Raw genomic sequence first — 13,803 nt, 5'->3', positions numbered from 1 at the left:
GTTGTAGTTGTAGGGTGTCATACTCATTTCATTAATCTGATTTCTTAGCACTATCTCCCATATGCTAAAGGCAGTTTAACTCCTTTAATTTAAAGATAAATTATTCAGAAAAGAGCTATTTTAAAATTTAGTTTTAAATTTTGTAATAAGATCTTAGGAGACAAAGAAATAAAAAGTTATAGTAATAAAAGGAAGAAGAAAAGAACCAAAATACAAGAATTGTCCCAGATGGAAAATATCTCACCATCAACATACACACAGACACAAAAAAAACCCCAACAACAGCAAACCAAAATAAACAGACAAACAAAAATCACCATCCCACTAGATCTTGTCCCTAAGTGCCTAACCTACATGGTTTTTAAATACTGCCAGGGATGGTTATTCAACCACCTCCCTTAGCAGCCCATTCCAGCACCTGACTGCTTTCAGTAAAGACATTCTCCCTAATATCTAAACATCCCCTGGTGCAACTTCAGGCCATTTTCTCTGTTCCCCTTATTATTTACTTGAGAGAAGTGGTCAACACCCACCTCACTACAACCTCCTTGCACATACTCTTCTGTTCATGTCAGGTGCCTGGGGCCTTTCTGATATGGGTCTATGCACTGAAAGGCACCTTATATGTACGCATTCAACCTACAAATTTACCAGAAAATCTCTCTCTCTCTTTTTTTTTTTTTTTTTTTTTTTTTTTTTTTTCCTAATCTCATGATTAGTAAGGTGAGTCTGCTCAGATGGGGTGGCTAGGAAGCTCCAGAGCTGATGCAAGGTAAGTGACAGAAGCATGTGGGTGGGGGTTTGTGTGCGCTGGGGTGGACACAAAATAAATGCAATCTGATGGGGCAAGATGTTGGATTGACCTAAGCCATGTTACGAAATACACCCTGTGTCCAACACAAATGCCTCTCACTGCCCACTACACTTGGAGTGTAGTAGCAAAGGATGACACCATACACTGTGAGAAGGCTCATCTTCTGTTTGGATATGCCTTTGAAATTCACAGAATGTTATGTTCTGTTTCTGAGTTAGATTCTGGAAAGCACATTACTTGGGTGCAGCTCAGCATCACAACTTGCATGTGTGTTTCAGTAATCTTACTGTTTTATTCTAACTGGTCTACTGCACCAGTGCTAAAATTAAGTTAGGTGCATCGTTCCCTCCTTACCATCTTCCCCCAGGTTAATACTTTTCATACTGTTAGTCTTCAGCCAGAAGAATACTTATTTATGTTTACTGCCACACCATATGTCATTTCATACCTCTGTCACCCCTACAAACATTGTTTGCTTCTCCATCACTCACTGTTCCTTCCCTTTATTCTATAATATCCTGTCAGGTACACATGACCACCTATTTGAAGCACACATTCTTCTGTATATGATTTAGCTGCCTGATAAAGCTAAATTTCTAGTCCTTGTAAAGACTTTATCACTGTGTGAGACAGTGGGCAATTTTTTCTTTTTTCCTACTCTTTTTAGCATCAGTGAAGCCAATTAATTGCATGGATGTCTGTGGAAGAACAATTTGGCTCAACACTTTTGACTTCTAGCTGTTAGGAACCATTCTTTATCTCAGGCACAATGATTAACCTAAAAGAAAGTGATTGCACAGAACACATCAGAAACTGAAAAATGGGGATTAGCTGGCGTCACAGCTCACAAAAGAATTAACAGGCAACACTGCATGACCCAAAGCATTTCACCATCTGTACTTTGCAACACATGGAAGAGCATGCTGAAGTGATAAATGGGACACAAAGAAAAAGGAATAAAAAACATATTAGCCATGGATCAGCTGGAAAGGAGTATTTCTTGTAGTAATAGGCTCCCAGATCAAATGATGAATTTGCTTCTTTTAAAAACAAAATAAAAGATATGAGCACAGTAACACTAAGCAGTGTTTGCTTTCAAAAACCTGCATAGCCAGATGGCTTATCCATTTTAACTGAAGTTCTAATTTGAGATTCCAGCTCTATAATTAATTCTTCGCAGTCCTCAGATTTGATCTGGTTAAATAAATAAGAAGCAATGCAGCTGTATAAACCCCAATAAAATGGATTTGTCATAAATCATCTAACAAATGAAATAAACACCATATTCTTGGTTCTTTTTTGAATATTCACCTTCACCTTGTGATTATCCTGGGATTGTCTGTTCTGCATATAAAACTCTCAGAGCTCAGCTAAATCACACGGCTGCTGCAGTGAAAATCGACAGACATCATGCTTAAAACCTTGTCTCAGAATAATTTCTCAAAGGGTAATTCCAGAAGCGCACCATTTTGCCAGGATTTTTATTTACATCAATGACAGAGCAATTGTATTCTTCTTTGAATGCATCTCACTGAGCAGCAAAGGGGAATTTAGAGTTAAACTGGTATGCTGCCACTTTCTGCACATTTGTGAGAAAAAGTAGAAATGCAAGAGAATTAGAATCATAGAATCATAGAATAGGCTGGGTTGGAAGGGACCTCAGAGATCATCGAGTCCAACCCTTGACTCGATAATTAAGCTGATTGAAGACATATTTTCTGTGGAACTTCTGACCCTTTCTTATCTTTCCCTGGATAACCTCTGGATAGGTGCAGTTACTGATGTAATTCAAGTTAAAATCCTTGGTCTATTGTCTTTTAAACTGTCATCATTATCCTGGACCAATGTTTGAAAGTCCCTCTGTATCTTATAAAACAAGGCAGAAAAAAACAACAAAAACTCAATCTTTGGAAACCTTATATGTTGATATAGATCATGTCAACATCCAGAAGATTAATATATATATTCCATCACTGCACAATGGGGGGAAAACATCAAAACCCCTCCAAATCCATCCCCCATTCCAACTTCCTGTCTTTACAGAAACCTACGCTATTGCAGTATGAAATTAGCATGGTATGGTTCATAATAACCTATCAGGACAGAGAGTTCAGATGGGAAAGTAGAGGTATTTAATTAAAAATATGATATGGAAAGGGTATGCAGAAATAGAATAATAAAAATCCATCAGTATGGGAAGCTCAGTTTTTAAATGCCATGAGAACAGAAAGACCAGAAAAAAGATTTTCAGGAGTGTTCACATACTTTTTAGAAAACAGTATTCACAATGTACCCTCCAATGTTTCCCTCCATAACTTGTGAATCCTAGGTATCAGCCCTCAACTAGTATTTAATCCATTACTGAGTTCAGTCTTTTTCCTTTGACAAAATTACTTTGTGCATTTTTAATGGCCAAAACCTAGCAACCTGAGATTAATATTCTGCACATTAGACACTAGTTTAATCCTTGCTTGATCCTAGTACAGCAAATGCAATTCTTCATTGTTTTACAGATAGAAAAAAACAACACTAAAAAAAAAAGTCAGGGGAAGCCAGGAAGGTACTCTGATGTTGTAGATGTTACTTTAGCTCTGTTAATGGGATGGACAGATGAGTCTAGGAACAACAAAGACTGCATGAAATTGTGTGAGGCCAGAAACATACTAATTTTCAAAAGCTGCTTGGGAGATATGTTCCAAGATCTTCAACAGTTCTGAAATCATGTTGCTGCTCAGAACTCTGACAGCATCAGTACTTTGAATTGCATTAAAATAAAATAAATTAAAAAATCCTTGTCAGGAGTTGTGTAATTGAAATTAAAAATAAATCCAGCCAATTTCTTATTCATCAAGTGGTCCATCAACTGAATCTGTATCTTTCCAGTTTGGAGACCAGGATGTTATGCATGACAGTGTCCAACACTTTGCACAAGTGCAGGTAGATAGATAAGAGTCATAGAATCATAGAATCTGCCAAGTTGGAAGGGACCCATCAGGATCATCAAATCCAACTCCTGTCCCTGTCAAGGGCACCCTCAGTATCACACCAGGTGCCTGAGAGCATCATCCAAACGCTTCTGGAACTCAGGTGGGCTCAGTACCATAACTGCTTCCCTGGGGGGCCTGTTCCACTGCTCAGCCACCCTCTGGGTGAAAAACTTTCTCCTTATATCTAACCTAAACTTCCCTCAGCACATCTTCCTACCTTTCCCTCAGGGCCTATTGTCATTCACTAAAGAGCAGAGGTCAGCACCTCTTCCTCCTCCTCCTCCCCTAGTGAGGAAGCAGTGAGCTGCCATGAGGTCTCCCCTCAGTCTCCTCTTCTCCAAGCTGAACAGACCCAGTGCCTTTAGCCACTCCTCATATGGCTTTCCTTCCAGTCCCTTCACCAACCTTACAGCCCTCCTCTGGACACTCTCCAGTACCTTTATGTCTTTCTTATACTGTGGTGCCCAAAACTGCACACAGTGCTCAAGGTGGGGCTGCACCAGTGCAGAGTAAAGTGGGACAATCACCTCCCTCAGCTGTCTGGCAATGCTGTGCTTGATGCACCCAGGATGTGGCTGGCCCTCCTGGCTGCCATGGCAGACGCTCTCATTTCCTCTCTCTGTCCAGCAATGCTGTGACTTCATCATAAAAGATCACCAGGTTTGTCGGGCCTGATTTGCTCTTGGAGAAACCATGTTGGTTGCCACCAGCCACCCCCTTGTTTTCCATGTCCCTTAGCAGAGCCTTCAGGAAGATCTCCTCCATTATCTTGCCCGGGCACAGAGTTGAGACCACCTGGCTGGTGGTTCCCCACATCTTCCTTTTTTTCCCTTTTGGAAAATGGGGGAGATGTTTCCCCTCTTTCAGTCAGTGGGAACTTCACCAAACTGACACAGTTTTTCAAATACGATGGAAAGTGACTTTCATTTGCCAGTTACCTCAGGAGTTGTGGATGGATATTGCCAGGTGCCATGCACTGTTTACCTTTAGATTCTTTAGATGGACAAGCTTGCACATTACTATCAAGCTTTTTTAAGATGAAGATAGGATGACAAAGATGTACAATTGACAAGAGACATAGTTTTAACAAAAAATGTTTCCTCTGTCTACATAAATACTAACTAGCACACTACTATTTAAACAGGCTACAGGAAGTTTCAGTTAGGGTTTCATTCAACTGGCAGCACTCACATTCTGATCTATAACTCAATGCATTGTACAGAAATTGCAGCAACCTGCGCAGTTTAAGCAATATCAGGAACATGACAAAATCTGTCGTTCTGTCATCATCTTCGCCTCAGGCTAGTAGAGCTTCGCTTCTTGTGTTTGCTGCCATCTGATGTGTTTTCAGTGGTATTGCAGTGGAGCTCTCCAGGAGAACGCTTTCTTCAAGTCACATTATACAGCTATGCTACTGCCATGTTAAGCAAAACTGGTTAAAATTCTAAAATTTTGAAAAGTTTTCTTATTATAAATGCTTCACGAGATCGAAGCAACCTACATTTAAAACAAAAAATTATACATTTTAAACTAACCTGGTGAAAATGCCATGCTGTGTCCAACTTTTGGCTCCCCTGTTGTGTGAAAGACACTGTCACACTTAAACAAGCCCAGTGCAAGGCCACAAGATTGTCAGGGGATGAAGGATATGACATGCAGAACAACTGAGGCATCTGGGTTTGTGCAGGTATAAGAGGGCAAGTTTAAGATTGGGTGTAATCTTATTGCTCTATACTATTACCTATTGGAGGGGATAGGAAATATGGAGCTTCCTTGGAAACACAGAGTGCTAGGACAAGACAACCGTAAACTCCAGTACAAGAAATTGAGATTTCATTAAGTAGAAGTTTTCACTCTGAGTGGTACAAGACCAAAGCAGAGAGTATGCATGAAAAAGCACATCTGAAGTTGGTTGGTCTTGTTATCTTTTGGTAAATTTTCCCTTTCTTTAGCACAGCAACCAGAAGCTAAAATGAAAGGTAAACAGACATTACTAAGAAAAATCCAAGCATCTCACACAGTTTAAAACAAACAAACAAACAAATCTGATTTATTTTAGCAGCAAGTAGAACAGCTGAAGTGACAGTGTACTAAGGTACTTTAAAAAATACATGCATATAACCTACAGCATTTTAGGACTGAATCACTGACAGAAACATTAGTTTTTGGAAGCAAAAGCCCGTTTAGATAGTAAAACTGATTGAATGAAGTACCGGGATGGTTCAAGAGACTGAAATAATCCCATCGAGCTAGCAGCTTGCTCTGACGGGTCCACCTTTCCCACGGACCAGCAAGTCTCTTCTGTTAAGTATCGCCGAGGTGAACAGACGGCCCTTGCAGGTAACTTCAACGCTTACTTTTTCCTCCTGTGCATCCCGGTAGACGCCACGGCCTGCGGAAGGCGATGGCAGCGCTCCCCCTGGGTGCGAGAGAGCGCAGCCACAACTGACCGCTCCGGATCGCTGACCCACAGCGGCAGGGCACGACGACCATTAACGGCCTCAGCGGCTGCCTCCTCACTACTCCGCACGCCCGCCACCCCGCACCCCCATATCCTCACCACCCCGCCCTCCCACTGTTCCGCACCCCTGCCGCCCAGCACCCCCGTCCCCTGGCACCCTCACTACTCTGCACCCCTACCGCTCCGCACCCCGGTCCTCTCGCACTCTCGCTACCCTGCACTCTCCCCGCCCCGCACCCTCACTACTTCGCACCCCTACCGCTTCGCACCCCCGGTACTCCGCTACCCCGCACCCTCCCTACTCCGTGCCCCCGCCCCGATCCTCACCGCCCCGCATTCCCACCGCCCTTCACCCCCACATCACACCTCTGCCGCCGCGCAGCCTCGCCACCCCGCACTCTCACTACCCCGTGCCCCCGTACCCTCACCGCCCCGCCCTCCACTGTTCCGCACCCTCACTACCCCGCAACCCTGCCGCCCCTCACCCCCGTCCCCTCGCACCCTCACTACCCCGCACCCTCACTACTCTGCACCCCTGTCCTCTCGCACCCTCACTACCCCGCACTCCTACCGCCCCGCTCTCACTACTCCGCGCCCCCGCCACCCGCATCCTCACCGCCCCGCACTGCCACCGCATCTCACCCCCGCCGCCCCACACCCTCGCCACCCAACACCCCCACCGCCCAGCACCCCGCACTCCACATCCCCGCTACCCCGCACCCTCGCCGCTCCGCACCCTCACTACTCCACATCCCCGCTACCCCGCACCCTCACTACTCCACATCCCCGCTACCCCGCACACCCATTGCTCCGCACCCTCACTGCCCCGCCCCACGCCCAGTGACCGCCGCCCTCAGGGCTCCAGCCTCCCCACATGACCACCCTTCACGCGGCCGCCGTCCTCGCGGAAGCACGAGCGGCACCGCCCACTCCTCACACGTGACGCAGGAGCAGCTCCTCGGTCACGTGCCCTTCCCCCCGGCCCCGCCTCGCTCCGCCCCCCCCACCTCTCCGCGCCTTCCCTGTGCGTGCGAGGGCCCCGCGCATGCGCAGTCGGCAGCTGTCATCGCGCAGGGGACGGGGAGCCCCGCGGGTACCTGGGGGAAAAGCCCCGAGGGGTCGAGGGCGGAGGCGGCGCGGAGAGGAGCGGGAGTGGAGTTCTGCCCTGCTTTGCTCTGACTTGCCCTGACTTGTCCTGCCGGCGCTCCCCCTCCTCGCCTTCCTCTGTCCGTGTCTGCCCACTTAGCCCTCTCCCGGACAGGTGCGGGGTGAGTCCCGAGCAGGGCCGGGGGAGCGGGCGGAGGGTTTCAGGGGCGGCGGAGGAGGAGGAGGTGTGGGGCGTTTCGGAGGGAGAGTGCGGGGTGCGCCTGGGCAGGGGGCGAGCGGGAGGGTAGAGGGAAGGCCAGGGCTGGCTAGGGGGTAGCGGCGGTGAGGCGGCGAGCGGTGGGGCAGGGCCGGGAGGAGCGGGGTTGGGTTGCGTCGGATCGCGGGGCTGCGGGGAGTGCTTGGGACAGGCCGCGGGGAGCGGGACCGGGGGCAGAGCCGCCGCTTTGCCGCCCAGCAGCCCCCGGCAAGGTGCGAAAGGGGTCGGTACCCCCCGCGGCCAGGATGGAGTGGGTCTGGGGTCTCGGGCTTGCGAGTGCGTGGGTGTCGGCTGGAACTGGGCTGGGGAAACGCAAGCGGCAGGTGTCGGGAAAACACATCTCGTGTTCCCGTTTGTGCCCATCGGTTCTGGGTCAAGGCAGTCGGTGGTTTAGGCGATTTTCCTGCTTGCTGGCAGTGGTTGGGCAGAGTAAAAGATAAAAGTTACCTCTTGCCGTGTCTTTCTGGGCTTTGATGAAATTCCACGACTGCGGTGAGACAGCTCCTTCGTTTCTGTGTGTCGTTGAGGCGCTCCTGGAAATCAGAAGTTGTAAAGTACCAAAAGAAGACTTTAAAGCTGTCTTCTAGTTGAGTACTCAGGCACCGGTTCCCTATCTGTCCGTGGCTACAGTGCTCCACACTGTCAGAGTCGGCTTTGGCATTAAGGCTTTATTCTATGTTGATAGTCTTCTATTAATGAGCCTTTTCTGCAGTTGATTTTACTGGCAAATCTGAAATGAGAAGTTTCCAGAAATATTTTTTACTCTCTTTTACTCTTTTTAAAGAACATAATGCTTGGAGCATAAGCAGCATTTATATATTATATTATTAAACTGCAGATATTTGACTCTTTGCACCCATTTCTGGCAGATTGGCAGCAGCAAGTTAACTGGTAGCTGCTAAACCTGCAATGCTTAAGTTGAAGCACCTTCCACAAGAAGGAAGCTTACCAGCAGCTGAATGTGATTGGTTTATTTTGTGTCACCCTACAGTGTATTTTTTTGTTTGCCATCTTAATGAGCCAAGATGTGGAAAGGACTGTCATAGTGTAAAATTGGGCCATCAATTAAACAAGTGACAGATACTTTCTATTAACTTCTCTCCTTTCCCTTTCTGGGAAGGGAAAGAGAAAAAGGGAGAGAGATTTGTAAGTTGGAAACTAAACTACAAAACTTTAATGGCATAGTAATGATGAATAAGAAAATAATAAAATATATGCAACTGTTGGCAAAGAACGGATGGAGTCTTTGCAGGATGCTGGCCATGGATGAAGAAGAAGTTGATCCTTGTGGTCACTCAAATCAATACTGCACATGATGCATATGGGATAAAATACTTCTTTGAGTCAATTGTCTGGTCTCCTTTTCCATGGACGGCCACAGGTGTGACTCCTTTACTGCCTTTTATTTCCCAAGGATAAGATGTTTTTCAGATCCAACAGTGGCCTTGATTCTGCACACCCCTCTCCATCAGTATCTATAAAGACGGAGTGTTATTAGTTCTAGAAGCAGTCACTGACTGATAAACATGCTGTTAATATCAGCAAGTGCAGCTACTTAAGAGACTTTGCTGACAAGTCAAGTTACTAGAAAGAAAATTGGTTATATTCTGGCTCAAATCAGGACATTGACTGTGGTATAAAATTTGTCTTGGGCTTTGCTGCTGTTTCCCTGTGACCTGGGATAACTAGCTGATGCTGTTGCTTCACAGAAGTACCTTCCAAATGCAAAACAGGGGGAAACACAAGCATGCTCTGCTTTCTGGTACTTGAGAGTAAACTGAACCACCTCCAGTCATGCTTGTCTTTCTCTCAGCCTTGGTTTGGAGTTGTGATGATATTCCTAGTTGCTGGCACCTTATGGTTTTCCTTTAGCTAAGTGTAAATACAAATGTGCAAACAAGCAATTTTTTTCCTAGGGACTGACCTGGGAAACAATAGGTCTCCTCCATACAGGCAGACAAAATTAAATAGCCATTAGGTCAGGGTTGGAGTCAGCGTATATGAGAGAAAAACTTTTAGTCACTGTTTGTTTAAAAAAAATAAAGTATGATTTGGTCTCTATTTTTGTAAATGATAGAGTTATGAATTGGAAAAAAAAAAGAGAATTCCTGTAATTTTGAGTCTTTATTAATGAATACTGAGCACAGAATTTTGTGTCTCTTGGTCTGATTTAAAAAACAAAAAAGGTAGACAGTTCTGCACCAAATCTAAGTGCACAGTTAACACAGTAATACATTAAAATCAGAAAATTGCATTGTTGTGTGCTAATTATTGGAATCTTCTTATGCTGATGTGTACAAGTATGGTAGTTATTTGAAAAAAATATGGTGATCATACCTAACTTTATTTAAAATATTGGATTGAGTTGATTTAGGACTGCCTTAAATTAAAAAGCTCTTGATTGGTCTACTTCTTAATTCTGCAGTAAATTCACTTTTGATTTTTCAGTATTTTATATAGATGTCTTTTGATGGGATGTTTCATATCAATATGATGCTGAAAAAGATGTGAATGGGGTATACAGTGGTGTCAGTTCTGGTCAAATCTGTTTTGTGGTATTTTTATCCTACTCCTGAACATTAACTAAAAAAACCCCACCCTAGTAGGTTTTGAAACAAGTTTATATTATACATAGAGCTTCAAGTAGAGAGTGTTATATGAAATTCTGCTAATACAAGGCATTTTAAAGTTCTCTGTATGATCACGAGTGCTTCAAAAGGTAACATTCTGAAATCTTACGGTTTTAATGCTTACCTAGTAAAAAATCTCCAGTTGATAGGCTAGTACTTTATAATTCAAAATCACCAAGTGATGTGTTCTCGATTTTAGTTAAGATTTGCAGACTGATTTATATTACCTTAGAAGAAATTCAGGATCTTATACTTGGAAGATAATAATTGTGTAATCAAATCACATAATGAAGGTGTTCATAACAGTTTCCTGATAGGAAGTCCAGAGTGCATTATAAGCACTCAGTGTTATCTTAGAATATAAAGAGTTGGGGTGTACTTTAGGTCACATGGTATATCAGAATGAATTCTCTTACAGGCTTGCATTTTGCAACTTTATTCAAGTTTCCAACTTTATTTAGCTGTTTTAGCATTGTTGAGTGATAAATAGTGGATAAGTTGTTAATTTTGTCAGCATGAGTAGTCCTACTGCTGTATTACACAAACACACGTTTTTTTTTAATCCTTAATTCTGTTTACATCTAAGATTTGTGGGGTAGTCTATTTGTGACAGTATACTTTGGACAGTATACCCTAAAAACGGTAAACTATGTAAAAAACTGATTAGAAAAAGTGTCAAGGGTTTTGACTTAAGGTCTTAAAATCAAAAGACTTAAAATTCAAAACACATTTTTTTGTGAAAACTGTTGAAAAATTATTGATGTCTTTTCCAATAAGTTTTACTTTTTCATTCTCAGACATGACAGGATGTTCATTGACTGTTTTGGTTATTACGGGGGAGTTTCACAGAGTATGTTCCAGTTTATTTTTGACATTTGTGCCAGTAAAAATGTAGAATGATTCGATTGAGGCTGTTGTGATTTCCTACTGGGTTTTGTCAAATAAAATCAAAATGCTAATTATTAGCAGGCATCTTTCTCTAAGATCTAGTTAAGTCTCTTCTTAGAGACTCTTCTAAAACTCTTCTTCATAATAGATGCTGTATGACAAAAATTACTGTTCTTGGTCGGATTTTGTTCATTTTCACAGTTAAATCCTTTGGTTAAAACGTAATTGATAAGTTGCTACAGTGGTAAATGGATGTGTAGCTTTGGAGCTGGATGAATTTTTTTATAATCGTAAACTGTTTTGACAGTTTTAATTTAAAACTAAAATGGTGGAAATGTACAGAAGTTTGTAAGATGAGCTATGAATAATGGTGTAGAAATATGGGTTTATAAAACTCCTTTAGTTTTAGGAATCAAAATTTTCATGTTTGGGTTTGATTTCAGGGGGAAGTACTCAGAGTATTTGATTTGAATAAATGATGACAAATATTTCAAAAGTTAGATCAGTAAAAATATTTAAAATTTGGAAAAATATTAGGTATTGTGAGAGGAAAAACTTTTCCTTAACTGACTGTAACCTTCAGCATTGTAGATAGCTTATGTCTGAATTGGTGACAGATGTAAGCTCACAATGTTCTTCTGTTGTCCCATGGAAATCTCTTTTGGATTTATTGAGACAAATCTTTGCATGTTCCTTCAGTACAAATGTTAACTCTGGTTTATTTTTCACTGGACTTTTTGCATTGCAAAGTGATACAAGACGGCAGAGCTGCAAGTTCAACAGGAGCATAATGTTGATCCTTTCTTCTTGTTCCTTTTATATTATAACATAATAATGTTTGTTATAATATTGTGGATTAGTGCCATGTTGTTCTCAGATAGCAGCCTGTGAGTTTGTTTTAAGTAGTCTGCCTCTGGTATTAAAATGGTGTGCCACTTCAGTGGCCTGTGATCAGTTTGGAGTTTGGTCATGTGAGTTGAGCAAAAGATGTTTGCTCCACGGTTTTCAGTAGTGTAGCAGACCACAGAAGTGCAGTATGAATATACCATACTTGGGCTTTTTGGTCATTTGGTTCAATTCTGTGTGCATCTTTTGAGACGTAACAGCAGTAAGACAAGAAGTGCATGACTGTTCCCTGGCTACTAGGTATTTGATTTGTGGTAATTTAGAACAAGGTGTAAGGGTAGGATGTATGACATCTTTGAATTACAGTATCTTTTATGAGAGGGGAAATGCTTACTGTGAAGGTTAATAGCAGCTGGACCTTACCACATAAACTGAAATATACTTTCAGGGAACTCTAAGCATCTTTAGAGGGAAAAAGACATCTCTCTGTTTCTTAGGTTACAGAGACTCATCTACAGGTTTGTTTGTTTGATTTTCCCTGTCTTTGTTCAGAAGGGAGTTGCCATGTAGTGATGTGAAAAATATTATCACTGTTACTGTAGCATATCCGTGAAAAGACTATGTTAAGGAGTTGTGAAAACTACACTGTAAGGGTGGCTTTTGGGAGGAAAGCTGTAAAAGCAGTTAATAACATGCCATATAGTTATGGAGCTTTTTAAAGAAATACCTATCGGAAGAAATGAGAGATCTAGCAGATCTGTTTCAAAGTGCTTAATCAGAAATCAGCTTACATCCACTGCCTGCTGTTTGCATCCCTACCAATATTAGAGGTTGCATTAGCAATGGTTATTTTTCTCAACTTGTAGGTGCTTATAAATTATTTTTTTACAAACTGACCTAGGCCAAACTGCTTTCTCATGTCCACAGGAACTACATCCAAATTTTATGTTACATCATCGAATAAATTCATGGTTGACTTGTATCTCGAATAGTACTTACAGCTTTGGTACCCCCTTCTTCTGACTAAAAGTAATTTGCTAGAACTGGTAAAAACCCAGAAATAGGATGCAATGACAATCAGAAGTAGGGAATATAATTTCTGCGAAATTTCATTTCCATAGGAGTCTTTAGCTTAGAAAAAGATGTCTGTTGGACACCATGATAGAAATCTGCAAGTCATACATTGTCTGAAGGTGAGTACGAGCAGATAGCTAACTGTTCCTAGTGTGCACGTGCTAAGTCAGATGAAACTGGAGCATGAAATATTCAAAATGTACAGAGGAAGGTGCATCACATATCATATTGTCTGTTGTGGAGTACTTTGTCCTGAAATATTCTGGACATTAAAGGCCTGCAAAGGCTTGAAACCATGGGCACAAAAGTCCATCCAAGTCCACAAAATTCAGTAGTATCCTTTGTCTAAGGATTCCTTGACCTGTACGTTTCCAAAGACTGAGATTCTGGAGAACTATAATTGTAAGATCCCCCTGTGTTTACTTTTTTCTAGATGTTTGCTTTTAGTACCTGTGGAAACTTGATAGGTCTGACTTGCTATTGCTGTTGCTGAAGGCTGTTATATGCTGCTTCCAGTTAGGATGCTGGATTTCATACTTGTGTTCTAGATAGGTCATATTTAGTGTTTGGGGTTTTTTTAAAATTTTTTTTTATAATAGGTGCAAGAGTAGTGACAAATGGACAAGCGGAGACTTAAAATGAAGTTTGTTGAACTACTACTTACAGCTTTCTAGTAAAATTGGGATGGTTTTAGGTGCTTCAGAACATGGCTGCCTACATAGATACTTGTTTTTTTAAGT

The 13,803-nt window shown here is 42.5% G+C and overlaps 2 protein-coding genes across 3 annotated transcripts in view; one reads left to right on the top strand and one right to left on the bottom strand.

The window, feature by feature from the left end:
* The first annotated feature begins 7,311 nt into the window (after window positions 1-7,311).
* Window positions 7,312-13,803, top strand: part of LOC115599882 (lysine-specific demethylase 4C-like) — a 34,222-nt gene continuing 27,730 nt past the window's right edge. Inside the window, exon 1 of one of the 2 annotated variants that reach the window (XM_030467064.1) lies at window positions 7,312-7,530. The gene's annotated coding sequence lies outside the window, so the exon portion shown is untranslated. The remainder of the gene's footprint in view (window positions 7,531-13,803) is intronic. The other variant, XM_030467065.1, reaches the window with a different exon arrangement.
* Window positions 7,326-7,988, bottom strand: LOC115599917 (vegetative cell wall protein gp1-like). The gene has a single exon (XM_030467602.1). It carries the CDS (start codon window positions 7,986-7,988, stop codon window positions 7,326-7,328), a length of 663 nt encoding a protein of 220 aa, XP_030323462.1.

Source organism: Calypte anna, chromosome Z (genome assembly GCF_003957555.1).
Source record: "Calypte anna isolate BGI_N300 chromosome Z, bCalAnn1_v1.p, whole genome shotgun sequence".
NCBI classification, from domain to species: Eukaryota; Metazoa; Chordata; class Aves; order Apodiformes; family Trochilidae; genus Calypte; species Calypte anna.
The sequence above is the reverse complement of the archived record's forward strand: the minus strand, read 5'-3'. Positions and strand labels throughout refer to the sequence as shown.

Coding starts and splice junctions, on each gene's coding strand:
- LOC115599917 (XM_030467602.1), bottom strand. CDS start 7,988: ATGGGCACAAACGGGAACACGAGATGTGTTTTCCCGACACCTGCCGCT.